Raw genomic sequence first — 27,964 nt, forward strand, 5'->3', positions numbered from 1 at the left:
GCTAGAACTATAAATTAGTAATAGCATTCTGAAGAAACAAACCAAGGAGAAAAGGTAATTACCAAATTATTGCCTGCCACAGTGATTGGTGTTAAAAAAAACAAACACCTAATTTTTTCATGGGATTACAGTTTAAAGTAAGGATTTATATGTTTGCATGTTTTTATGCTAGTTTGCATTTGAAATGCATTTGTTACTAGCGTCATGAGGTAACTTAAGGTCACTGGAGGCTTCCCCAATTCGTGTTTATTAGTGATAAAAGCATATGGGTAGAGCTACTAAAATGTTGGTAAATATGTATGATAGCGTCAAACAAATGGGCATACCCTCAGCACCACTTGCAGTCTTCTGGGGCGCAGAGAAGAGGGTTGCAGGAACAAAGCACTGGGGTCTGCCTGTGAAATTGGAGGAGTCACCAACCTGGTGTGGCCCTATCCACTTTGGTGGCTATGGAAGGGTCCCAAAAAGTTGCTGTACCAGGGCCCAAAATTTCTCTTGGCGGTCAAGGCAGTCACAACAACACCATCCACAACATTTTCATCTGCCTAATCAGGGAGCAATTGCATCAACCGTTTCCTTACATTTGTTTATATTTGTTTTGACCAGGACCTGATTAAGGGATCAGGCTGCCCTAGGCTAACAAGCTCATAGTGCCCCCTTCAGGGCCGTCTTCCCCCCTGGGCATGCTGGGCAGTTGCCCGGGGGCCCCAGGAGCATAGGAGCCCCATAGGCAGGGCCCAATAGAAAAAAAATCTATTCACCCATGTATCAAGGCACAGCTGTACAGCATGTTTTTTAATGTTTAAACACTGATTTTTGTTGCCAAGTGCACTGCTTTGCCCAGGGGCCCATAATGTTGTTAAGATGGCCCTGGCCCCTTTCCCTTCCACGTCAGGCTAATACACAGTAGGCAAAAACAAACTTATCCTTAATTTAAAGCAGCATTTCCTAACTCCAGTCCTCAAGGACCACTAACTGTACATGTTTTCCATATCTCTTTGGTGGAGCACAGGTGTATTCATTACTGACACATTTTGAAAGATCCACAGGTGGTATTAATTATATATTGACCTGGAAAACCTGCACTGTTAGGGGTCCCTGAGGACTGGAGTAGGAAAACAGTGATTTAAACTTTAAAGTCTGTTTTTTTTTCATCCCAGACCCCCACATCATGTTTAAAACCTTATTACATTTTTCTTTCATGTTTTTAGTTTGGAGAACAACTATTCTAATTAAAATTATTTCACTTAATCCCTCTCCTTGTCGCAAAATTATACGCCCCCCAAAATCCTTGCACCCTAGCTTGCAGCCTAGTCAGCCTATTGGATAATCAATATTTTGTTTTGACTTTGTCTGGTCATACTGGTAAAATGATATGGTAAGCTCTGCGATTTTACAATTCAGTGCAATAAGCTATCCTCAAGTCACCAATAGAACAAATACCTGTCCTCTGTTCATCTACAATTGAAGAATCGATTTATCATAGTACCGCAAGGATTTTGCGCCCGCAGTTATCACGACTCAATCCCAGGTTTCACTATCACCATCTAGCGGTCACACAATGCATGACACGCTAAGAGCCACTGACAGCTCGCAGACGCATGCGCAGGTCTATCTCTTCCGTGCTCGTTCCTGCGAAGTATATTCGTACGTGCTCGCCGCCCCTGGGTGGTAGCTTGAGCCATGTCCCGTCGCGCCTTGAGGAGGCTGCGCGGGGAGCAGAGGGGACAGGAGGAGCCGGAGGGCCCCGAGGAGGAACCCCAGCAGCCCGAGCTACCGACCCGGAAAAACCGGGGCAACCGCAAATTATTGGAGGAACGGGGCCTTAGTAACCCATTCCAGCTGGTGTGTACTGCCACCTAGTGAGAGACAGCGGTAACAGCAGCTGGCAGGGCGATGAGTAACGTGTTGCTGAGTATAACAGGGACTCTGAAGTGCAGATCAGACGTAGTATAGATGGATGTGTCAGCTTAATAATTACAGCCTACAGCAGGATAAGGCAACCCGTGGCTCTCCAGCTGTTGTGGAGACCCGCACTGCATGCTGGGACAAGTAGTTCCATAAAAGTTGGAGGGATACATATGTTCCCAAAGTCTGCTGTAGATATTAATTTGCAAATAAGCATGTAACATTTACATATCTAATTATCAGGGCATACTGGGTCTTTTATTTCCAGGACAGCTGGTTTGACACAGATTGTCCATTTCTGACCTAGATCTGCATACATGTCTGAAAAGTATGAGATTAGTTCACATGCATACAGAGCAATTGGTAAATGCTATGCGTCACAGCTGGATCCTCCATCAGGCGACTTAGGCTCCTGCCAGGGGACCAGTGGCCACTGAGGGTCCACTTTACCGTAGCCTGTTTTTATGTGCGTACCTGCAGCATGCATCTGATCTAACTAAATGCAATAGAGTCATCAATGCAGCGCCTCTATGTCCTATATGTCTAGTTTTCATCAGATGACTTAGGGATCCTACCTATCATTGGGATCATTGTAATGTTCCTTTATCACAGATTACTGATGAAGACCCCCAGACTGAACCAAACACTGCCCAGGTGACTCAATCTCGATTGACAGATGAAGAGGAGGAGCCTGATGGGCAAGAGGCCCAGCAAAATGACAGGAGCGGATCAACCTCAACACAGGTACCCGTCTAGCTCTGAAACGTCGCTCTATGTATTGTAGAGAAAATGTCGATTGGATGTGAAACTAGGATTATGTTGACTGTAACAGATTAATTATAAAAATAGGGATTCGTGTCCCATTGAAGTAGTCAATCATTTTGCTGGAGCATAGTTTTAGTACTGTCAATGGTTACAGGTTGTACTTCCCCATGCCCAATTGGAGTTCACTGTACAATACAATAGTTTGTGTGCTGGGTAATTACTGAGATGCCCAAGTGATATTATTGGTTCCTAGTGAGTTGGTATTCTGCATTCCTATGAATATTCTTAGCTTGTGATGTCACTGGTTCCTAGTGAGTTGGTATTCTGCATTCCTATATATATTCTTAGCTTGTGATGTCACTGGTTCCTAATGAGTTGGTATTCTGCATTCCTATATATTCTTAGTTTGTGATGTCACTGGTCCCTAGTGAGTTGGTATTCTGCATTCCTATATATATTCTTAGCTTGTGATGTCACTGGTCCCTAGTGAGTTGGTATTCTGCATTCCTATGAATATTCTGAGCTTGTGATGTCACTGGTCCCTAGTGAGTTGGTATTCTGCATTCCTATATATATTCTTAGCTTGTGATGTCACTGGTCCCTAGTGAGTTGGTATTCTGCATTCCAATATATTCTTAGTTTGGGATGTCACTGGTCCCTAGTGAGTTGGTATTCTGCATTCCTATGAATATTCTTAGCTTGTGATGTCACTGGTTCCTAATGAGTTGGTATTCTGCATTCCAATATATTCTTAGTTTGGGATGTCACTGGTCCCTAGTGAGTTGGTATTCTGCATTCCTATATATATTCTTAGCTTGTGATGTCACTGGTCCCTAGTGAGTTGGTATTCTGCATTCCTATGAATATTCTGAGCTTGTGATGTCACTGGTCCCTAGTGAGTTGGTATTCTGCATTCCTATATATATTCTTAGCTTGTGATGTCACTGGTTCCTAATGAGTTGGTATTCTGCATTCCAATATATTCTTAGTTTGGGATGTCACTGGTCCCTAGTGAGTTGGTATTCTGCATTCCTATATATATTCTTAGCTTGTGATGTCACTGGTTCCTAATGAGTTGGTATTCTGCATTCCTATATATTCTTAGTTTGTGATGTCACTGGTCCCTAGTGAGTTGGTATTCTGCATTCCTATGAATATTCTGAGCTTGTGATGTCACTGGTCCCTAGTGAGTTGGTATTCTGCATTCCTATATATATTCTTAGCTTGTGATGTCACTGGTTCCTAATGAGTTGGTATTCTGCATTCCTATATATTCTTAGTTTGTGATGTCACTGGTCCCTAGTGAGTTAGTATTCTGCATTCCTATGAATATTCTGAGCTTGTGATGTCACTGGTCCCTAGTGAGTTGGTATTTTGCATTCCTATATATATTCTTAGCTTGTGATGTCACTGGTTCCTAATGAGTTGGTATTCTGCATTCTTATGAGTATTCTTATATTGTGATGTCACTGGTTCCTAGTGAGTTGGTATTCTGCATTCCTATATATATTCTTATCTTGTGATGTCACTGGGTTCTAGTGAGTTGGTATTCTGCATTCCTATGAATATTCTGAGCTTGTGATGTCACTGGTTCCTAGTGAATTGGTATTCTGCATTCCTATGAATATTCTTAGCTTGTGATGTCACTGGTTCCTAGTGATTTGGTATTCTGCATTCCTATGAATATTCTGAGCTTGTGATGTCACTGGTTTCTAGTGAATTGGTATTCTGCATTCCTATGAATATTCTTAGCTTGTGATGTCACTGGTTCCTAGTGAGTTGGTATTCTGCATTCCTATGAATATTCTTAGCTTGTGATGTCACTGGTTCCTAGTGAGTTGGTATTCTGCATTCCTATGAATATTCTTAGCTTGTGATGTCACTGGTTCCTAGTGAGTTGGTATTCTGCATTCCTATGAATATTCTTAGCTTGTGATGTCACTGGTTCCTAGTGAGTTGGTATTCTGCATTTCTATGAATATTCTGAGCTTGTGATGTCACTGGTTCCTAGTGAATTGGTATTCTGCATTCCTATGAATATTCTGAGCTTGTGATGTCACTGGTTTCTAGTGAATTGGTATTCTGCATTCCTATGAATATTCTTAGCTTGTGATGTCACTGGTTCCTAGTGAGCTGGTATTCTGCATTCCTATGAATATTCTTAGCTTGTGATGTCACTGGTTCCTAGTGAGTTGGTATTCTGCATTCCTATGAATATTCTTAGCTTGTGATGTCACTGGTTCCTAGTGAGTTGGTATTCTGCATTCCTATGAATATTCTGAGCTTGTGATGTCACTGGTTTCTAGTGAATGGGTATTCTGCATTCCTATGAATATTCTGAGCTTGTGATGTCACTGGTTCCTAGTGAATTGGTATTCTGCATTCCTATGAATATTCTTAGCTTGTGATGTCACTGGTTTCCTCCGGGTGCTCCGGTTTCCTCCCACACTCCAAAAAAAACCATACTGGTAGGTTAATTGGCTGCTTTAAAAAAAAAAAAAAATAGAAAAAAAAATTGACCCTAGTCTGTCTCTCTCTCTCTCTCTCTCTCTGTCTGTGTGTGTGTGTGTGTGTGTGTGTGTATGTTAGGGAATTTAGACTGTAAGCTCCAATGGGACAGGGACTGATGTGAATGCGTTCTCTGTACAGCGCTGCGGAATCAGTGGCGCTATATAAATGATGATGATGAAACCTTAGCCAAATATGGAAGTAAATGTTTACTTGCCCTTAAGATATACCATTGTTATATTAACGTATATTTGAATGTCTTATGCTCATATAACATTAAAAAAAAATCAGGGCAAGTTGATCAGACAGAGGATCTTTATGACTGGCAGAATTATGTGTCAATCACCTTGTATTTTGTTCTCATAGAAGATTGACACAGCAGACCCTTAAGGGTTTATTTTACAAATATAACCCTTATAATATTTCTACATTATTTACTAGATACACTCTTCTAGAGAATGTATCTAACACTTACCATTGCTGCTCTGTCTTCTGGGGCTAACACATATCTGATGTCATCAGAGCGCAGCAGAGATAAGTTTCTCAGACATAAAGTGCATCTAGCAAACTATTAGGTTATGGATTACATTTGCAAAGTATATCCTTAAGGTCTATTTAAAGAAAAAAGTTCACAAACAAGGACTTATCCTTCCTTATGTGGAAATAGAAAGTGTCACATTCCATACAAGCTCTGTACACCCTGAATAAAATGAGTCATATTGATATGTCTGGTTAAAGTTCATGTATATGGCCTTTATTTAGTATAGGTTGTGATGCACAGTGTTTATATTATAGCAGGTGTCGATGTTAGCATTTTCATAGTGGTGCTCGCTGGATCAGTAGCCATATTTACCTTACATATTGTAAAATCAGCTTCAAATTCTCACTCATGTTGGAATATTTCCATGTTTAGTTACCATCTATATCAAGGGATCAGGGAACTTTTTTACCCTTTACCCCCAAATATATTTAGATACACCGACATTACCCCCTTGATTTGAAAGGAAGGAAATCATATATTATTAATTATTGTAATTCAAAATTTTGTTGAATCTATTCAATTGTTTTTTGAAAGCTTCAACTCCAAAACTTCAGGTATTGGAGAAATGATGTTGCTTCATTTTTGATACGAGAGCATCAATATTGGGGCATTTTGATGTCAGAGCAATTTGGATACAGACTTCAGCGTCCAATCAATTTCTCTGCTTTGTTTTTATGTTCGTTAGAGTGGAAAATCCTTGTTCGCAAAGGTAGGTTGTTGCAAAAGGCAGCAACTTTTTGACTGCCTCCTCATGTGCAGTTTTGATGCCTTTGTAGCTGTTGACATCCAAAAATCTGACAGATCTGCTTTGTTTTCAAATGCAATACGTGCTTCATTATTGCATCGAAGCTCAAGAAGTGCCTCTGCCAACCCTTGAGGCTCTTCTGGTACAACAGCAATTTCACATTTAAAGGGGGCTATAATCCAACTGACAGCATGTGAATCGGCACCATTACCCCTGGGAATTTCATTTTTACCCCATTTGGGGTAATTTACCCCTGTTCCCTGACCACTGATCTATATGGTAACTTGGAAGGGGGTGTTCTAGTGGAGTCTATGATTATATTCAATTTACACTTGGCAATACTGCAGGTTCTGTGTGCAGAAGGACTGAAAGGGGCACAACGATCCTCAGTAATGTCTATAATAAATTGATAACCGGAATATTGCTTCCTCCACTCTCTGTACATGACGGGTCCACATTAATTGATGGCCTAAAAAATAATGTTGGGTGGAGGTATAAAAGGAATCGGATGTCCGTTGGGAATGTTTCAACTCCAGTGCTCTGTTCATTCATTTATTTATTTTTTAAAATAATTATTTAATACAATAATGATTACTGCTTTTCCTTTCAGGCTGCTCCAAGTAATAAAACAAAAAAGAAGAAAAAGAAGAGGAAAGCGAAAAAGACTGCGCCTGCCGACGGTCAGGTAACTGTGTTCCCGTCCTCTCTGGTCGTTATTGGATACTCCCGAGTTCCTTTCTGTATGTTTGATAAATAGGGGTTGGGAGGGTATTTAGGAAAATTCTCAAAAAGGTGCTGTATCCCATAGCAACCAATATCAAGCTGTCACTTCTACTTTAAGCTATGGGGGACAAAGAGATGACTAGGTTATGGGCTGCACTTGCACTGGATGAAGGTGGAAGATATCCTCTTCTTCCTCTGCTAGATTGTCAGCTCTTACTGCCAAGTAGGGTCAGATTTGTACATGTCCTCTTAGTCAAAGGATTTTGTATAGAAATAATTGAATAGTGTTTGTATTAATATTATCTTTGTATATTGATATGGCAGAATTAATATAATGCCACGATAGAATGTGTCTTGACAAACTTAAAATAAACATACATACATAAACCATACATCCTGGTTCATACAATGGTTGTATACTAAATCTCATATGTCGCCATCCTATTTCCCTGTCAAATTGAGCAGGACAACTTCTGTAAGCTACGACCTGGCAATATTATACCTGGAACAATGCACGTGTCTGTCTTTGCAAGGCGGATATCGGAATAGAGACAGGGTGGATAGTAGATAATGTTCTAATCCCCTGTGTACTATACCAGTATCTCTCCATAGAAATAAGTCACGTGACCTTCCACCTCTCCCCTGTTCAGTTGTCAAAAACGGAAGGAAGTTAAATAGAAAATATTAATGCCCATGTCCCCATTGTATATTGCTACCCTAGACCTTGCATTGGTAAATACAGTATTGAATATTGAACATACATTGTGTGCTTATATATAACACCAGGCTGTCACTGTGCAGCATCTCACTACTGACAATTTTGTGTTTCTCTCCTCTGCAGCCAGAGGGCGCTCTAGAGGGTGGAGCTGATCTGGAAGATATTGACAGTATTTTGGAGAGCATAGAAAACACCAATGGTTTCATGTACCAAAGTCAGAGCAGTGGCAACACAGACAGCCGCCCCTTGCTATATGTGGAACACAGGTAAAGGATGATATTTCTGTCTGAGATTAATTGTTTGAACTGAGCTACTTATTTAGAAGCTTATAGAGCATCTATCACCTGCACACAATAGAGGCAGAACCAAGATCCATGAAAACAGAGACATCACTGAGGTGACAAGTTGATGTCTCTAGGGCTCACGGATACTGGCTTACTGCACTGTGTGCAGGCTTCAGGTAATCGATAATCCATCGTTTCTAGAACATGAAACCTTTGTGCTTAGATGAAACCTTGAGAGAGTACAGGTCTATATATATCTTACTGCCACCTCTAACACTCCGTGTTTTCTGTTTGTAGGAACCTGAACCCGGAGACAGAGCTGAAGAAATATTTTGGTTCCCGGGCAGTCATGGGCGACCAGAGGTGGGCTGTGAGAATGTATGACATGCTTTCATGTTGATTGAGGTTTCAGAAAAGAAGACGTGAGACAGTAAAACCAAATTAATGGTGGCTGGATGATTTAGAAGCGATATCTCTATATAAAATCCCCATGTCATAAAGTTATTGGGGCCTGTAAAATAGAACTTTATAAAATGTAGCAGACCTACATCCATGTTGCGTGATTGGACGCTGGCAGATAGGATGTGCGGTGTATGGAGCTTCGTCCTAGAAATAGCTAGCTGTCTAATTAAATTGCCTCCACATCAATAAAAACCACCTTATGGGCTGGCTAACAGGCTGCATATACTACCTGAGCGGGATGTTGCCCCGATCCCGAGCATCCAAGTCTACAAGAGAGATACCGTGGCGCATGGTCCTCTGCACAGGCAGCCATACTGTAAGGCCCAGTGCTCTGCAACCTGCTGTACACACACCTGAGTATTGTCCCAGTACCTTCTCCAAATCATTGTCCAGCTCTCCGGACATGGATCCCCCATAATATTCCTCTGTTTCTTTTAACCTGATTATGTATGTCACTTTGTTTGTAGCATCCACATCTCCTAGATTGGATTATAATATGCTCCTAATCCTGCTATTCCATTGCTTTACGCATCCTAGCAATTTATTTACCTGATTGTAAATATATTTTTATGGAATTTTAGACTTTCACAACAAAGCTGTAGGACAAGTGGCAGTACGGCATACCACCGTATACCAGCCCACTTCCACATATATCTATCTATACATATATATATATATATATATATATATATATATATATATATATATATATATTCATTGTCATGCTGTGGGCTTTACATGGTGGTATCATTTCCATCTTGCAGGCAGCGACAGAGGCAGCGACCACATCACAGAAGCACCTGGATCACATCTCCAAAGAACACTTGGCCGAGATATAGTAAAACGGGTGAGTTGAATTACATTATGGGGGGGGGGATCTGCTCTATTAGGGAACCACTTCTCTACATGACAACCTGCGTAAGTGAGAGAGAGAGAGAGCATGGGGCAGTTAGGTATTAATGCACTAGTTATTTAATTTATATTATTAAGCTCAGTAATATTAAACAGTTGAGCAGAGTGAGGTATAAAGGTATAAGGCAGGTAAAGGTAATCCTGCTTACCTTGTCATGGTTTACCTTATTAAGCAGAGCCCTGACCATGTGTTGTATAGTGGTAGATGGTATCTTACTGCATGATCTGACATAATGATAAAGCTCCTGCCTCTTGCTCCCCCTTTGCCTCATTGAGCTGCTGTACTACATATTCACTGACGTAGAGAGTTGCATTGCTGCAGAGCAGTTTCCAGGTCCAGTACATTTAATAGCGTCCTATTTACCATTGGCTCATATGGCTGTTTCTATTCCAGGCATAACTATGAGTCTTTTAGAGACCAAACGAGGGGTCCAGTATTTTACCTTCGAACACCAGCGAGACTACCAGCAGGTGCAGTTCAAGTTCCTGGATGCCGTGGAGTCCATGGACCCCAATAACATTGTGGTAAGTGGTCGTCCCTCTTCCAACCAGATCCACCCATGAACTGTTGTCACGTCTGAGTCTAGTCCTGGAATGGACTGAAAGGTGTTTTTAAGGTGGCTGGGGGGTGTGGCCGGGGGATGTCTTTGATCGGGGATGTTGACCATGCCCCAATGGGAACTGACCATGTTGTCCCGATTGATAAAAGAGGGAGACATCCAACCATTGAGGGCGACTATTACTGTGCAAGATATGAGGGAGTTGCTCATCTGGAAGCCCAGATTCTGGTTACAAATAAGCCACTGGCAACACGATGGCCCAATGCCAAAATAACTGCCACACTAGTGATTTTGTTTTACTTTCCTCTGGGTCAGCATAGTTGCCTTCTCTCCCGGAATGTCTAGGAGACTCTCCGAATTTCTGGGAGTCCTCCCGGACGAGCAGGCAAACCTCCCGGTTTCTAACCAGCACAATAGTAAAGTGGCAGGGGCTTAGGGGGCGTATCACGCATCATCTGCTGTAATTGGACGAAAACAGTGATTGATGGTTCGGGGGCGGGGTCAAATGACGTGAGCCGTCAGGCCCCGCCGTCGACACGCCCACTCCCCCCCCGATCTCCCGGAGGAGTTTTTCCAAATGTAGGCAAGTATTCCGTAATTTGTATTTATCAAAGACTGGACTTTCTAGTATCAGTCTCTTTTTTTTTTTTATTCTCTCCAATCTTGCTATCTATGTATGATGTTCTAAACAGGAGTTTGAGAGCACTTTGATCTGCCAGGCTGTCTACCCTGAGCTGTGAAGCCGTGGATTGGTTTTGTCATGTACTTACTCCTCTTTATTCTTGGCGCAGTTACTCCTTCAGATGAACCCCTATCACGTGGACTCGCTGCTGCAGCTCAGCGATGTGTGTCGTGTGCAGGAAGACCAAGAGATGGCGAGAGACTTAGTGGGTAAATATCGGGTCTTGCAGACTTGCCATAGGTCTATTGAAACACCTGTAAGAGTAAAGAGTCCTAGAGTACACCCTCTGGTTATTAAACGTCTGTTTTGCAGAGAGAGCCCTCTACAGTCTGGAGTGTGCATTCCACCCTGTGTTCAGTCTCACCAGCGGGACCTGCAGACTAGACTACTGCCGAGCAGAAAACAGGTCAGTGGCCACCACTGCGTTATAATAAACTTTGATATATTTCTTTAAACACATATTAAGATTTTTATTTTAATTAAATAGACATTACATTAGTTTTTTTTTTCATTATACATTGTATGTTTGGATATCTAAAAGTACTTTGTTGTGAACTGCCAAATGAAACTACAAGAGGTAATCACGATGGCAACAAGTATTAAAAACAATTAAAAACTCCTTTACCCCTTATATCTACATAGTAAGTTTTTAGTGAGACCTCTCTCGCCATTAGAGAAAAGATTAATTTACTTGTCAGAAAAGATGCTCCACTGGCGTTAGAGAATTTGTGTTATCTTAATCTCCCAATTGGCATGGATATAACAACCAATCAGATCGTCAGAGTGCTTACAGCCAATCAGATCATCAGAATATTAACAGAATGTTTTATAACCTCTGCCCACAGAGGTTTTTTCTTGGCTCTTTTCAAGCACATGATGTTCTTGGAGAAGAGAGGTTGCCCAAGAACTGCCCTGGAGTTCTGTAAACTTATCCTCAGGTGAGTGCACACTCAAAGCCATATTTATTACTAGTGCTGTAGTGGTCTGCGTAATGATTATGAAGACAACACTTCGGAATCTTCTATTCCACTTTTGAGCAGCCATTCCTTAAATGAACTTGCAACCTGCACAGCTTATGGGGGTGGGTGGGTGTCACCCTCTAACTGATCAATCCATATGTCATTTCAAATGCTATTTTAATATTGTGATGGCGTTGCACCAGAGTGGAAATGCAAAGGTTAAAGACTAGATGACGTGAAAGGGAGTTTTGCAAGTAAGAAGATTTGCACGTGGGTGGCATTGTACTACACGTGTGTGTGTATGTATATATATATATATATATATATATATATATATATATATATATATATATATATAGCAGTGCATCCCTGTTACATACAGAGCCACAGCTGTATACTATGTTTAACATAGATAGCAATGAATGACACCAAGGCCAAAACAGTGATTTAGCATTTAAATAAGGTGCATATTATAAGAAATACATTCACAAAGTGTTCAGCTTGTCTTACAAAATTTTAAGTCATCTGCACTGCAGTAGGGTGTAGAGCAGATGTAGGCAACAGTGGATCTGCGGCTCTTGGGGAACTTCAAGTCCAATCTCACCAGGGTTTTCAGGACTCGTAGTTCCATATCGGCCGTAAAGCCACGTGTCGCAGAAGCTCGGTGTGAAGCATAGGCTGAGAGTGTCGCTGGGACAGACGGAACACTGGATGCCAGGAGAGTTGCTTGTAGCACCAAGTACAACGGAAACCCGAGGGGTGAATTTCTGTCCTTCCATCTTTTCAGTCCTTATGTTTGCAGTCTATTGAGAGTGGTCATTTGGAGGGGGATATAACACAGAACAACTACATTTCCAAATGCCCACACTAGGTGTCATAATTACATTAGAAAAATTGACCACGTTAGGTGTGGAGTGGAGTGTTCTCCACCATGGAAATTGGATAATTCCTTCATATTTGCTGTAGAAGAGGTGTTCAGAGATTTATTTTAAGAGTAGTCCCTTCTAGTCTTTCTGCATGGATAAAATAATGCTCTATCTAAGGTCTCTAGGGGGCTGTATCCTCAATACTTTATGTTTTACTCTGGCTCCAGGTCTTGTTAAGTTCCTGCAGGGATTCCTTCCCCTCCCATGTACCTATTTGGTGGCGGGATCGCATTGTAACAGCCGGGAGAGTAGAGTTCAGGGAGAACGGAGCAGAGGAATCTGCCAGCTCTCTCTCTCTGCTGTCAGTGGTGGCTGTGTACGGTGGAGGGATCCTTACCGAACGGTCCCTAAATAGCAGGTGGTGTAACCTTTAGAATGCATGTCAGGTTGCTATAGTTACTGTGCACAATGGGACGGCTGTATCTTGTTTAACTAATGTTCTCTTGACCAATTGTTCCCTTGCTAACATTTGTTGGCCCTCTGCTTGCAGTCTTGATCCAGAAAATGACCCTCTGTGTATGCTACTTCTGATTGATTTCTTGTCTCTGCGTGCGCGGGAGTACATGTTTCTCAGCCGGATGTATGAGGAGTGGGAGGTGAGTGAGCAGTCAGCTATGGCTGGCAACCAGCAGGTTGTAACTCCTAGTGATGCACTTACACAGTAGGGCGTTACCTGGCACTCTGGATCACAGAGCGTAAAGTCTGAGTAATAGGGAACTGTGTTGTAAGCACTAGAACAGCAAAATATACAGCGCTGGGCAGCAGGAACCTGGAATGGAACTCATGTACATTGTATGGCTCTTTTACCTACACCTTTTGGGAGATATTTCAGAAGAATAGTAGAAATAAGGGCCATTTAGCTAACTACAACGACAAATGCAAACGGCAGACTTTTGTACCAGCTCTGTAAAATTGATGACTTTTATTATCAAATATGTTCTACAAATATAGGATCAGCAGACGCGTAGCAGCTGGACATGTAATCATGTTAAAGTAAGTTATGTTCTAAATTTCAGACCCATCGGAATCTATCCCAGCTCCCAAACTTTGCATTCTCCGTACCCTTGGCTGTGTGGCAGTATAGCCAGCAGGAGGAGATATCTGAGCAGGAGCAGAGCTCGGCCAATGAACGAGCATCGCACCTCCTGCAGCAGGCTCTCATCATGTTCCCAGGAGGTACGTGCTCCATCTCTTGTGGAGTTTGGTTATATCCTTGTCTATAAACCAGAAGACTTGTCATTGTTTACATAATGGCAGTGACAATAAAGTTTTTCTTAATTGAAAATAAAACATGCGGCTTATTAGAGACTGATAATCCGATAGACACATTTTCTTTTCTCTTCTATCTGGGCACTCAAAGGTTAAGTTTAATGTTTTACATAAAACATAAAAACAACTATTGACATGCATTAAAAATTATTTGTATTGTACAATGTGTGTTGTCTAAATACTAGTAGCGAAATATTATAAACTTACAAATAAAAAATTATTGTTTATAATATTTTGCTACTAGTATTTAGACAACACACATTGTACAATACAAATAATTTTTAATGCATGTCAATAAAGTTGTTTTTATGTTTTATGTAAAACATTAAACTTAACCTTTGAGTGCCCAGATAGACACATTTTCTCTTCTATCGGATTATCAATATGATTTTCATGTGTAGGTGCACCTCCTCTATGGCTCTATGAGTATAATTATAATATTACAAAATTGATTTACACTTGGACCCTATGAGGATAAAAGGTTTTCCTGGTGCAATATATACATAACTACTTATTAGAGACTGCCAGAGGAACTTCAGAGGCCGTGATCACACGACGATGAATGAGGTCAGACTAGACTTTGACAGCCGGTGGCTTTCTAGCAGTTGTGGAACTACAAGTCCCAGCAGGCCTTGTCCGCTCCTAACAGCTGGAAAGCCAGCCTAACAGCCCTGTGCACAGATGTAGTTATATGTTTTAATGCACATTTTTAAATTGTTGTTTTAGTGGAGAGATTTCATTGGTTGAACCTGCAATAAGGGAGCATATAGTTTATTTATGTTTCCCAACCCAGTCCTCAGGGACCCCTAACAGTGCATGTTTTCCAGGTGACCAGTGATATAATTATACCACCTGTGGATCTGTTACAATGTGTCAGTCAGTAATGATTACACCTGTGGATCTGTTACAATGTGTCAGTCAGTAATGATTACACCTGTGCTCCAGCAGAGATGGAAATCATGCACTGTTAGGGGTATTTGAGGACTAGGGTTGGGAAACACTGCTATAACACATGGAATATATGTGCATAACACATTCTGATCAGAGAGAGTATCGCTGCACAGCTACAGATCAGACAAAATAAAGTTAAATATCAAATATATAAATGCTTAGTGGCGTCTGTCTGTGTGTGTGTGAAAAAAAAAAACCAAGTTGCAGCGCCACCTGCTGGGCAGAGTTATACACTGACCTACTAAATTCTTAGTGTGTGTGGCAAAAAAAATTCAAAAAGGGCTGGAATTTGGTAGGGCTCAAACTCATTTTCGTGAGGTAATTTTACCTCATGAACACACATGTGTAGAGGCGTGTGTGTGTGTGGAAAAAACTATTTTCTCAGAAAGGGCTCATCCAATTGACCTGAAATTTGGTATACTGACATTATTTGACAAAAAAATTAGAATAGTCAAGTCAGTTAACTTCCATCATCCCCCCTTCCCCCCGTGGGAGGGGTAGTAAAGGCTAAATTTACAAGTTGAGGGGTCAAACTCATTTTCGTGAGGTAATTTTACCTCATGAACACACATTAAAAAGGCCGCTTGCGTCTGGAAGTAACGCTCTTCCACTGAGGAGGCCTGGGCTAGGCCCAAATGCATGACAAGAACCTTTTTAAGACCTTAAGTATCTTGATTTGACTAGAATGCATGAGTATCATGCACGGGTTAACTTGTTATATATATCTTCCAATGGAGCAATGCCCCTAAGAGGTAAAATTAATTTGCAAAAAATGATAAAATGTTAATTTGAAGCAATAACCCTTGAACAATAAAAGTCTGATGCTGTACATCTGTGTTTCCCAACTCCAGTCCTCAGGGACCCCTAACAGTGCAGGTTTTCCATATCTCTTTGCTGGAGCACAGGTGTATTCATTACTAACTGATACATTTTGAAAGATCCACACGTGGTACTAATTATTTCACTTGTAACCTGGAAAACATGCACTGTTAGGGGTCCCTGAGGACTGTAGTTGGGAAACAGTGCTGTACATCATTAATGCCATTTAAAGGTACTCCCTGCTGGCTGTAACCCATTATCACTAGATAATTTTGATTCTATGCAAATCTGCAGTCAGTGTGTCAAGAAGCTGATTGGACAAGCTGCGTGCGTATTCTAGAACTATACAGCTTCCACAGAACATGACAGGAGTTATTATAATATTATTATAATTTTCCTTTTAAATATGTTGTGTAAAACATTCCAAATTTTATTTTTTTTTCCAGTAGAAAATACTTTCACACATGTTCATTGGTAATACTTTGATTGTCTAAATGTAGTATCTAATCTTAGCCTCTAGATGTCCCTGTTGCACTTGCTGTCTATAGAAAACATGTGCAGGACACCTAGATCTTCTCATATGAAGAACTGAAAGCGGCGACGCCTGCAGGCTATAAAATATAAAGTATTTACTGACCTATGGGAAATCTTTAAATGGCACATCACATAGAGATGGTAGTATTCTGCTTTTAATCGGTGAGATTAGAACAATGCATTCATAAAAACAAGCTATTGAATTGCTAATTACTCCGTTATGTTGTATCTTCCTGATCTAGTTCTCTTACCGCTCCTGGATGCCTGTGGGGTTCAGCCTGATACCACTGTAGCTTCTCACACGTTCTTTGGAACGGTTGCCCAAATAAGGTAAACAATATTAAAGTAGCAATCCCACCTAGAATATATATTTTTTTTCCTTTTAAATAGCAAGTCAAGCAGATTTTTTTAAGCATGCATCTCTAATGTTCTCAGGGATCCTCCTAGAAATCATTATCTCAAAATCTCGCTGTTTAGCAAACAAAACTAGCTGCCAGACACAGTCAGTTTGCTAAACGGACTCATAGCTCTCAGTAATGTCAGAGAAGGGAGAAGAAGGATGTCTCCGTGTAGGTAGAGCTCAATGGCCATTCCAAAGTTTATCTTCTTGCTACACACTGTGCCATGTGACTGTGGTTGCCATGGTAATCCAGAATCATAAACCCTTAATAGCAGACTGAAGTTAAACACCTGATTTTTTTTCCCATGGTAGTTAAGGATTTAACCCCTTCAGTGCTAAGGACGAGCCTTAGTTTGCAGGGGGTTCAAAGAAATTAAAATTATACTTACCTGTTCCCCACAGCTATTTCCTGTTGGTGGTGACGGTAGAGGGGCGGGGCTTAATGGGGCTCTCATGACATACTTAAGCCCCGCCTCCTCACACATGGAATGGGGTTGGGACACTTACAAAGCTATATTTCCCCTGGCATCTAGAAACTCGGGGGCACCCTTGTTTACAAGAGAGATATCCAGGTTAGGGCTGGCAAATTTTAGCCTAGGGGGGCAAGACTCGACAAAGCAGACTATTAGGAACATGGTAAAGGAAAAAAAAAAGTAGGTGGCCCAGTGAGCAAGCCCAAGGGGCAGAGGCCCCCCTACCCACCAGCCAACCCTGCCCCTGGAGAGGTCCCGTATTTCAAATGAGGTCCCCCTTAATAGTTATTATCTGGTGATCACCAGATAATACCCTACACTAAAGAAATAATTATGAAATCCAGGGATGGGGAAGGGGGGCACAGGATTCCCCATCTTGGCTTCAAAAAAAGCAGGGGTTACCCTTATTTGAAAGAACCCCAGAAGCAATCTTTAACACTTAATGGGGACCACTTCTTCTAACACCTCTAAGGAACAAACAGCTGAAGTCAATGATTGGTATCTATTTTGGCTTAGGGGTGCCTTGAAAAAATTATGGAGACCCAGTGGCGCACGCAGGGGGGGTTTCAACCCCCCCCCTCCGCTAAAAAGTGCCCTACTGTAGTATACAGCAGCCGCGGCGCTGTCTAAGAAGCGTCCGCGGCGGTGCTGTATTGTATACAGCACCGCCGCGGACGCTTCTTTGACCGCGGCGGCTGCTGTATACTACAGTGTAGCCGAAACGGCGCGCGGCAGATCTCTAGATTTTTTTTCTTTTTCCGGGGTCGGAGGAAACCCCCCCCCCCCTGACAAATCCTCCGTGCGCCACTGGGACCCTAAGGGCGCCTTGAACTAAAAAAGTTTGGGATCCACTGGGTTAACCTGTAGCTGGACAATTAGTGATGTCACTGTTTCCTAGTGAGCGGATAGGCTGCATTCTTAAAAAATATGAGTTCAGCCCAAAAAATGACATTCTCTGGATAACAGAAGCTCAACCCATTCTCTCACTTTATACAAGCTGTGTCCATCATTCATTGACATATAAAATCTGGATGTTTACTTTGTCCATGTGTTTTTACCTAGCCAGCCAGCTGCCCTGTCCCAGCTGATTTCCCTGTACGTTGGAAGGTGTCACATCCTATGGAAGGAGCCTGCTGTCATGTCATGGCTGGAGCAGAACGTGCGAGACGTTCTACGCATGGTGGACAACAGCGAGCCTATAGTCAAGGAATGTGAGATAAGGTGAGAACGTCTCCAATACCGCCCGTAACGGTTGTGTCTGGCTACACAGGACACCGGCTACATCACACACAGCAGCCACTAAACACTTTCCAGCAAACACCCCACCCCCTTCTCTCCATTGGAAAACAGAATATTTCCAGTGGAGGACTCAGAACTTTATTTACAGATTAAGAACCCAGAATGTTATTTAATTCCGTTTAAATATGCAAAGTTCTACCGGGCTGAGACGTCACTGGTGACGTCACGAGTAAAGTTCCTTGTTTAGAGAGCGTGTTTTAGCACTGTCTTATCTACAAATATGGTGATAATGAAGAAAGAGCTATGAATGATACAATGTTAAAGTCAGGATCGGGACTCGTATATTACGAATAGGAGAATGAGATTAGAAGGGAAGGTGTGAGGTAAGGAATAGGGGGTTTGGGGGATATGTGCGATAGATTCGTGGGGTATTGGTAGTTGGGAAAAGATACCGATGTGATAGTATCTGGGAATGGATGTGGATAGGATATTAGAGTAAGCAGAAGTTGTGTTAAAGAAGAAGTGATTTGTAAACGACAGAATAAGAGAGATTGGGTAGGGTGACATCTGGTAATAAAAGCAGGTAAGAGGATAAATCAAATAAAACAGGTGGAATAGATTTCAAATAATGCACAACTAATGCAAAACAATTTAAGCTACACTGCCACCTTGTAAACCCCCTGATCTCCTAGGCTATTTGTTCTTCAAAGCCCTGGATGAAAACTGGGGGATGGGACAAGGGGGGAGGGGGAGTGAGAGGAACAGTCACAAGCCACAATGTCTTGATTGTGGCTTTTGATTGGCTCCCCCTCTCCCCACTACAATTGGAAGTTGGTTAGCTTAATTTGTTAGAAAGTTTAGAAGAAGAAAGTTAAATTGTTGTGATTTTGATGTTGGTTTGTTTTTTGAAATTGTAGAAGTGGTGTTATGCAATAAATGGGACAATATACCAAACTGATGCTTTTTAAGAAAGTAATAACAAATTCCGTCTTGTAAAAGTCTTGCAAAGTCAAAGAAAGAGACTCTTAATGAATAAAGCACACCCTACTACAAATTATAATGAATATTATAAATGACTTCAGATTCTGTTATATGCATGAAAGTATTTGGTCTACCCTTAAATGTTCATGGAACTCTGTGTAAATTTCTAATATCCTTATAATGTTCATTGGTGTGTTATACAGTATATAATGACATATTTATATCTTCTAACTCTTGTACAGTAATGGCCAAAAGTTTTGAGAATGACACAAATATTATTTTTCACAAAGTCTGCTGCCTCAGTTTTTATGTTGGGAATTTACATATACTTCAGAATGTCATGAAGAGTGATCAGATGAATTGCAGTTAATTTCAAAGTTCCTCTTTGCCATGACAATGAACTTTAGCCCAAAAACAACATTTCCACTGCATTTCAGCCCTGGCACAAAAAGACCAACTGACATCAGGTCAGTGATTCTCTTGTTAACACAGGTGAGAGTGTTGACAAGGACAAGGCTGGAGATCACTCTGTCATGCTGATTGAGCTAGAATAACAGACTGGAAGCTTTAAAAGGAGGGTGGTGCTTGAAATCATTGTTCTTCCTCTGTTAACCATGGTTATCTGCAAGGAAACACGTGCAGTCATCATTGCTTTGCACAAAAGGGCTTCACAGGCAAGGATATTGCTGCTAGTAAGCTTGCACCGAAATCAACTATTTATCGGATCATTAAGAACTTCAAGGAGAGAGGTTCAATAGTTGTGAAGAAGGCTTCAGGGTGCCCAAGAACATCCAGCAAGCGCCAGGACCATCTCCTAAAGTTGATTCAACTGCGGGATCAGGGCAACACCAGTGCAGAGCTTGCTCAGGAATGGCAGCAGGCAGGTGTGAGTGCATCTGCACGCACAGTGAGGCGAAAACTTTTGGAGGATGGCCTGGTGTCAATAAGGCCAGCATGGAAGCCACTTCTCTACAGGAAAAACATCGAGGACAGACCTTTCTGCAAAATGTACAGGGATTGGACTGCTGAGGACTGGGGTAAAGTAATTTTCTCTGATGAATCACATTTCAGATTGTTTGAGGCATCTGGAAAAACACTGGTCCGGAGAAGGAAAGGTGGGCGCTACCATCAGTCTTGTGTCATGCCAAAAATAAAGCATGCAGAGACCATTCATGTGTGGTGTTGCTTCTCAGCCAAGGGAGCGGGCTCACTCACAATTTTGCCTAAGAATATAGCCATGAATAAAGAATGGTACCAAAACATCCTCCAAGAGTAACTTCTCCCAACAAATTCAAGAACCGTTTGCTGATGAACAATGCCTTTTCCAACATGATGGAGCACCTTGCCATAAGGCAATAGTGATAACTTAGTGGCTCGGGTATCAAAACATCAAAATTTTGGGTCCATGGCCAGGAAACTCCTCAGACCTTTATCCCATTGAGAACTTGTGGTAAATCCTCAAGAGGTGGGTGGACAGACACAAACCCACAAATTCTGACAAACTCCAAGCATTGATTAGAGAAAAATGGGCGGCCACCAGGCAGTATGTGGCCCAGAAGTTGATTGACAACATGCCAGGGCAAATTGCAGAGGTCTTCAAAAAGAAGGGTCAACAAAGTATACCACAGCAACATCTGACAAAAAGGTCTAAAACACTGAAGCAGCAAACTTTGTGAAAATCAATACTTCGTCATTCTCAAAACTTTTGGCCATGACTGTAGTGTGAGTTATTTAGGTAACACTGATCGCTGTGTCCTACACTGCACTAAAGATTCCGACTATGAGAAGTGTAAACAGCTTAGAACAACAGACCATTGATAACATGAAAGCTTTAACTTGGGATAGAAAGAAACAGCTTCTTGAAAGACTTGTAATTGTTTTTCTAATATATGTCAACTTTTCCACTGCCAGGAGGAAGATTCGGTATCAGAGTGCCCCCAGGAACGTACATCGTCATGTCATCTTGTCTGAGATCAAGGGGGCGAACTCTGCGCTGCCTCTGGTGAGCATGAGGCTGCTCTGTGGGAGATCTTATCAGGGCTCTTTCACAGTTTCTGTGCTTTTAGCAGATCGCTAGGCGCTGTGTATTTTCTGCAAATATGCACTTATGTTTACGTTATTATATGACGAGATGCCAGAAAATTTTTATTTTCATGAAATGGCCAAATATCAGTGCAGACAAATGGATGTTCAGCAGTGGCAGGTAAAACAGTGTGAATACATTGACTACTTATATCTCTCTGCCCCCACCTCTTGGACTCTTAAACATCCCCACTTCTCTGACTCTCCCTCTTGCCTCGCCTCTCCCTCCCTCCCTCTTGCCCCGCCTCTCCCTCCCTCCCTCTTGCCCCGCCTCTCCCTCCCTCCCTCTTGCCCCGCCTCTCCCTCCCTCCCTCTTGCCCCGCCTCTCCCTCCCTCCCTCTTGCCCCGCCTCTCCCTCCCCCTTGCCTCGCCTCTCTCCCTCCCTCTTGCCCCGCCTCGCCTCTCTCCCTCCCTCTTGCCCCGCCTCGCCTCTCTCTCCTGCCCCGTCTTACCCCTCTCCCCACTACACACACACACACGTGCTACAGGATTATTATTCAGGACAGTTTGTAAACTCGCCTCATACTATTTTTATTAGGGGGTTTTCAACAGCATTTTTTTCTCCCTGAAGGATGTCATCAGATACACAAATGCAGAGATTGGAAATAGATGTATGTGTGACTGAGGGTGCGGTTGGTATAAACAAAGAGACATTTTTATGCATGTTGTAGTTGTATAATAATTTTTTTCAGTGTTTCCTATTGCGTCTACTGCTTCTTCACATCTAGAAATATTTGCTCTCCAAACCATGCATGTTGGTCATTACAGTAAGATCAACCAACCCTAAAAAGTGATGCTAACATCCATTGGGGGCCCGTGCTGAATATTTGCTACAGGGCAAGGCTGTGAAGATACAGTCGGACAGTGTGACAGTGGTGTCATACCTCAATCACCACACCAGTGCGGCGCCAGGAGTCCTACAGCCATTAGAAAGACACGTAGGTCCTTTTAATGGGTTGAAACGCAGGTTTGGGCCAACATGACAGTTTTCATCCCGGTGGTGGAAAATTGGGAGGCTGGTTTTCTGAGTAGGCGTGGCTGTTGAAGCCATGATCCTGAGCATGTGGTACAGGCCATGCTTCGGGCTGGGAAGCCAAGTTCGGCCATAAATTATGATCAGGTCGGAAGATGTATTCTTTTTGGTTGTACAAGTTGCTTATGTGCTTACAGTATAGTATGGAGAATGGTCAAGGTTCAGGTGTCGGCTTTCTGTCTTCTTTCAAAGAAGACTCACTTTGATGCCTGATGTGCAGACATTCCTGCAGGGGGCACTTCATGTACACGCTTCATATATTTCACCAGTGGCTCCTTGGGATGGATTTAAACTTGGTGTTGAATGCTTTGCAGCATTCGCCATTTGAACCTTTGAACTTTACGGACTTGAAATTCCTTATGTGGAAGACTGTCTTTCTTTTGGCCATTTCTACAGCTAGAATGTTTTAGAGCTGGCAGCCATGTCCTGCAAGTCTCCACTTCTAGTTTTTCATGAGGATAGGGTGGTTCTTCGGAACAAACTTTCTTTCCTTCCTAAAGTGGTGTCCACGGTCCCACAGTAACCGGAATGTTGTTATCCCCTCTCTGACCAGATGTCAGTTTTCAGAGGATGAAGATTCTTTTTGTTCTCTGGATGCGGTTAGAGCTTTATGTACTTACGTGTGTAGGACCCAAGATGTACCCTATGATGTGCACAAGAGGGGCTGTCCAGCCTCTAAGGTGACTATAATTCATCAGGCTTATGGTGGGGCAGGGCAGCCTGTTTCTGAGACTCTTTGAGCTCACTCCACCAGGTCAGTGAGTGATTCCTGGGCGGCACGGCATGGTGCCTCGTTTGGTGGCTGCCTGGTCCACTGTTCACACCTTTACCCGATTCTACAAGTTCAATGTGTTTGCATCCAGGGATGCCAGTTTTGAGAGAAAGGTGCTTTGCGCTGTTTCTTCTGAGGGTTCCCACACGTAATAGCAGCTTTCATCCCCAATGGATGCAGGAAAAAATAGGATTTTTATGCTTGTGTTAAATCAATTTCTCTTAGTCCATTGGGGGACACTGTGCGCCCACCCTTGACGTTTTAGTTTCTCTTTTGCTTGACATGTTGGGCCTGATTCATTAAGAAAAGTAAAGCAAAAAAAATTAGTAAATTTGGACCTTGGCAAAACCATGTTGTATTGGTTTAAGTATTTGTGTCCTACATGAAAAACAGCCGGTATTTTCTTTGTGTTCAAAATAATAAACTCATTTGCACCTCTTAGATTGCAACATGGTTTTGCCAAGGTTCAAAGTTACTCATTTTTTTTCCTTTCCTTTCCTTAATGAATCATGCCTGTTGTGTTTTGTGTTCAGGAGGAGGATGTTTCCTCCTGTCTGTCTATTTCTTTATCGTTCCTTTTCTGTGGGGCTTAGTTAAACATGATCTGAGGCCTAACAGGAGAGGGGTATAGAGTGGGAGAAGCTATGGACAGCGATTAAGATTCTGACAAGTCCCCTACAGCATACCCCAATGTACCCGGTGTGTCTCAGTGGATGTAAGTGTCTCCCAAGAGAAGCTTGTTTTTGCCCAGTTTCAAATCTCCAAGAGAAATGGATTTAAAGTAAGTGTAAAAATCCTGTTTTAGCATTGATTGGAGTTACTGTGAAGAAACTTATGATTCAGATCATGCTTTTTACCCAGGGTCTTTGTGCCTGTGTTACATTAAAGAGACACTAACTTCAAAAATGTTCCATGCCTAATAGCAGGGGCGCACGGAGGGGGTTTCTGGTGCTCCAGAAACGCCTCCACTCTGCGAACAAATGGGCACTAAACATTGCCCCTACACAGCAGCACTGTACAGCAGCCGCGGTGCTGTCAAATAAGCGTCCGCGGCACTACAATACAGCACTGCCACCGGCGCGTCTGCACGCACAGCAGCTCTATATATATATATATATATATATATATATATATATATATATATATATATATATATATATATATATATATATATATATATATATATATATATATATATATATATATATACATACATACATTTTATTTTTTTTCCCCCCTTAAAAATCCTGCGTTTGCCCCTGAATAGTGCCCAGGTGAATATATATGATAGACAGTTTTATGTTATTCCTCGGTGCAGATTTGGAGTAAACTTGTTGGAGTTGTACGCCACCTCTTTGCCTGTTCTGTCATTTTAAGACTTTTCTAGGCATGACCAGGCCCACAATTGCACGCTCCAACCCCACTAATGTTACACACACACTTTTCTCTACAAGTTAAGAGCCACACAAGGCATATTGTCCCGACTCAGATCCTGCTAAATACAACAATTAGTCCAATGTGAGGGATAATAAAGTATTATTATGTGGAAGAGGGTGATCTAATAAACCTAAATGAAGTAGGACAGTGACCTGCTTTGTAATGCTTTGCCCTTTTTGCTATAATAATGATTCTTATATTCTGCAGTCAAATGATTATATATTTTTTTAAATGTTATATTTTGCCAAACTGTTCTAATTGTGCCCGGTCTTCAGGACGTGACATCGCAGCCGGTGCTCAGCTTCGATCCTCTACCTCCGCTGGACTCTGTCGTGTCCTACACAAGGCCTGAAAGGTTTGTAGGATGACGTCTGAACATTTTGTTAAAACGTATTCATTAGTGGAGTTAGCTGTTTAATAATGTACAAAAAATAAATAAAAAAATCTACAAGTTTTGTAGTCCCATTTTTAAAGCTTTTTAGTTCTTTCAAAAAGTTCCTAATAAATTGAACTATAAATCATTCAGGAAATAATGTTTTGTATACACTTTCCTCTTAATATTTAAAACATTTTTTTTTTAACTGTGTTTGTTGATAAAATGTATTTTTTTTTGTTTTGTTTTGTTTTAAAGTTAGTCTGGCATTTATGTTGTTATAACATAAATCCTCTGTTCATGAGTTCTTGCAAAAACGTGTTAAACCATCATTTCCGCATAATGATTATTTGGCTGTGCAAGTCCATTTGTTGTTTTTTTGTTCCTACAATACTTTTTGTAATCTCCAGGACGCATCGGCCGTCTAATGAAGGAACTCTGTCTCTGTTCTTTAGATCCCTTTTGCCAAATTTCAACTTGCAGGTAGGTCTCATGCCTCTGTTATAATTTTTGTGTGAAAAGCTGTCCGCTTTGCCTTTTTTTAATGTTTTGCTTTTATCATTGATGTATAGGTAGTCATGCCATTTGCTTTATCATATACTAAACATTTTTGGCATATTGCCCCTCTAGCTCCCACCTCTTCAGCCACATTACTTCGGTGTTTGGCTATAGTCCAGCCCCATTTAACCAACAGTCGCCCCATGTAATAAATCACTCTGGGGTTTACTGAACTGCGGGTTTGAAAAAGTGGAGATGTTGCCTATAGCAACCAGTCAGATTCTAGCTGTTATTTATTTAGTGCATTCTACAAAATGACAGCTAGAATCTGACTGGTGGCTATAGGCAACATCTCCACTTTTCATACCTGCAGTTTAGTAAATATACCCCCGTGTGTGAGTGGAGGCTGCCTGTTGGTGACACGTGGAAGTTTGTACAGCCTGCCTTTACTATGATGAGGAAATAGGGTTCCCTTGTTGGCGCAACAGATTCCGTCCAAAAGTTTTGACTCGAGATTAAAATGCCAATCTCTCCGTTTCTTACATATTGTAGTATTCTCAAGTCAGATTTCTATTATCATTTTTGTTCTGTTTTCTACAGTCCCTGTGTATCACAATACAAATGTTATCCTGGCATTTAATGCAGTGGTGTACCTGCTTATACTGGTGTGTTTACGAACAGTTGTCAACTAATAATATATTTAATAATTTGCTCTGTTTAAAAAAATAACATGATGATAGGTGGAGGCAAGTGGGAAACCACATAGACAGTGATGTGAGGCTGCTGTCAATGTGGAAAGACTAAGGGCTAGATTTACTAAACTGCGGGTTTGAAAAAGTGGAGATGTTGCCTATAGCAAACAATCAGATACTAGTTATCACTTATCTAATGCATTCTACAAAATGACAGCTAGAATCTGATTGGTTGCTATAGGCAACATCTCCACTTTTTCAAACCCGCAGTTTAGGAAATATACCTCCTAGATGTGAAATGTCTTTATATGAAACAAGTTCATGTATCCAACTTGTTTGTTGGTTTTTGTTTCATTTGTTATGTTTGTTTATTTGGATATTTTGATGGAAGTTACAAAACTAAACTAAAGTTATGCTTCAGTTTTATTCCTAAAACTAAAGGACTCTGCGTTACATACATAATTTGCTTACCTGTTTGCAGCACAGTAATGCTGGTTTACACATCTATGCAATGATTGTGCAGATCACACGATTCGTGACCTTTTTTGGTTGGATATTGCAAGAGTGTGTGCACGTCATGTTTTATCATGCCAAAACACATAGCTGTTTGTGATTTTTAAGAAGTTTAGAAAAACAAATCAATCTATCAATGATGAAACGAGGGCTGATGGTTATGAGAGATGAAGGTCACTGATCTGAAGGTTAATCGTATAGGTGTGTACACATGAATCGTCATGATCGTTGGGACTTTCAATCGTCTGATATCGTTTACAGAAATTGTATCTGAAGTAAGATTGCATAGGTGTGTACCCAGCTTAATAGCTGGAAAAGATAAAAACTGGGGCTCAAGCTAATTTTTTTCTAACTTAAAATTGGACAACTATTGTGCAAAATTGAACCTTCATAAAATAGACCTGTACCTTCCTTATATATATTTAGGCCTAAATATAAATAACACACCGTTTTGGTAATCGTGTTCCTTTTAAGAGTCCTATAGAAGGGGAAGCACAGGGGGATCTCAGAAGCAATGAATTACGCAGTAATGTTATTAATGTTGTTTCACAGGGCGAACCTCTGGTTGAGGGCGATGAAGCCGGAGCTGTTCGGGACTTAAACCGAGGTGTGAACAGACTGATGGCGGCAATGAGAGACATGCTGGCTAATATTCAGTTCCAGGAACCCCCACGAGAGGACAATCCAGACGAGGAAGCAGACGCAGAGTGGGATTAATCCAATGCGCCTGTTGCGGTTTTCCTCCTCTTACCACACTTTTTAGGCAATCTGTACAGTGAAATAAATGGAAACAAGACTATACCGCACTGGTCTCAGTAGTAATGAATCTCAGATGATGTTAGGAATGTAGAAACTCTTAATGTTGGTGTCATTGTCTCCTTGTGTCTTATCCCTCTCCCGGCAAGGCTGGCCATAATCATGTGTCGTCCTCCATTAAGAACACGTGAATGTCCTGAAAATTCCATGAAGTGTGAAGCGGGGAGTGCGGATACTCTGCTCGTTAATACATCTCATGTGAGGCACAGCAATCCCTTCACAATTAGACTCAGTCACACGGGGAAACATGAAACAAGGTTTGTTCCAGTGGTGAACTTCGCTACCTCTTATTGCGACCCAAGCTGGGGCCACTGTCTGGGACCATGGTATATAACGCTCCCTGTGCGAGGAGTGATGCCTTGTGGGTGCAGAGCGCAGGGATATAGTCT

The 27,964-nt window shown here is 41.6% G+C and overlaps 1 protein-coding gene across 1 annotated transcript; it reads left to right on the forward strand.

Moving 5' to 3' along the window:
- Positions 1-1,620: 1,620 nt before the first annotated feature.
- TCF25 (TCF25 ribosome quality control complex subunit) lies at positions 1,621-27,560 on the forward strand. The gene is made up of 18 exons (XM_075189068.1): positions 1,621-1,845; positions 2,521-2,652; positions 7,078-7,152; positions 8,032-8,174; positions 8,490-8,555; positions 9,419-9,501; positions 9,961-10,091; positions 10,918-11,017; positions 11,121-11,214; positions 11,654-11,746; positions 13,184-13,289; positions 13,710-13,869; positions 16,509-16,596; positions 18,202-18,360; positions 21,271-21,361; positions 24,959-25,038; positions 25,467-25,539; positions 27,312-27,560. Exons 1-18 carry the CDS (start codon positions 1,684-1,686, stop codon positions 27,474-27,476), a joined length of 2,001 nt encoding a protein of 666 aa, XP_075045169.1. The 5' UTR covers positions 1,621-1,683; the 3' UTR covers positions 27,477-27,560.
- The last annotated feature ends 404 nt before the right edge of the window (positions 27,561-27,964 follow it).

Source organism: Mixophyes fleayi, chromosome 10 (assembly GCF_038048845.1).
Source record: "Mixophyes fleayi isolate aMixFle1 chromosome 10, aMixFle1.hap1, whole genome shotgun sequence".
Lineage (NCBI taxonomy): Eukaryota > Metazoa > Chordata > Amphibia > Anura > Limnodynastidae > Mixophyes > Mixophyes fleayi.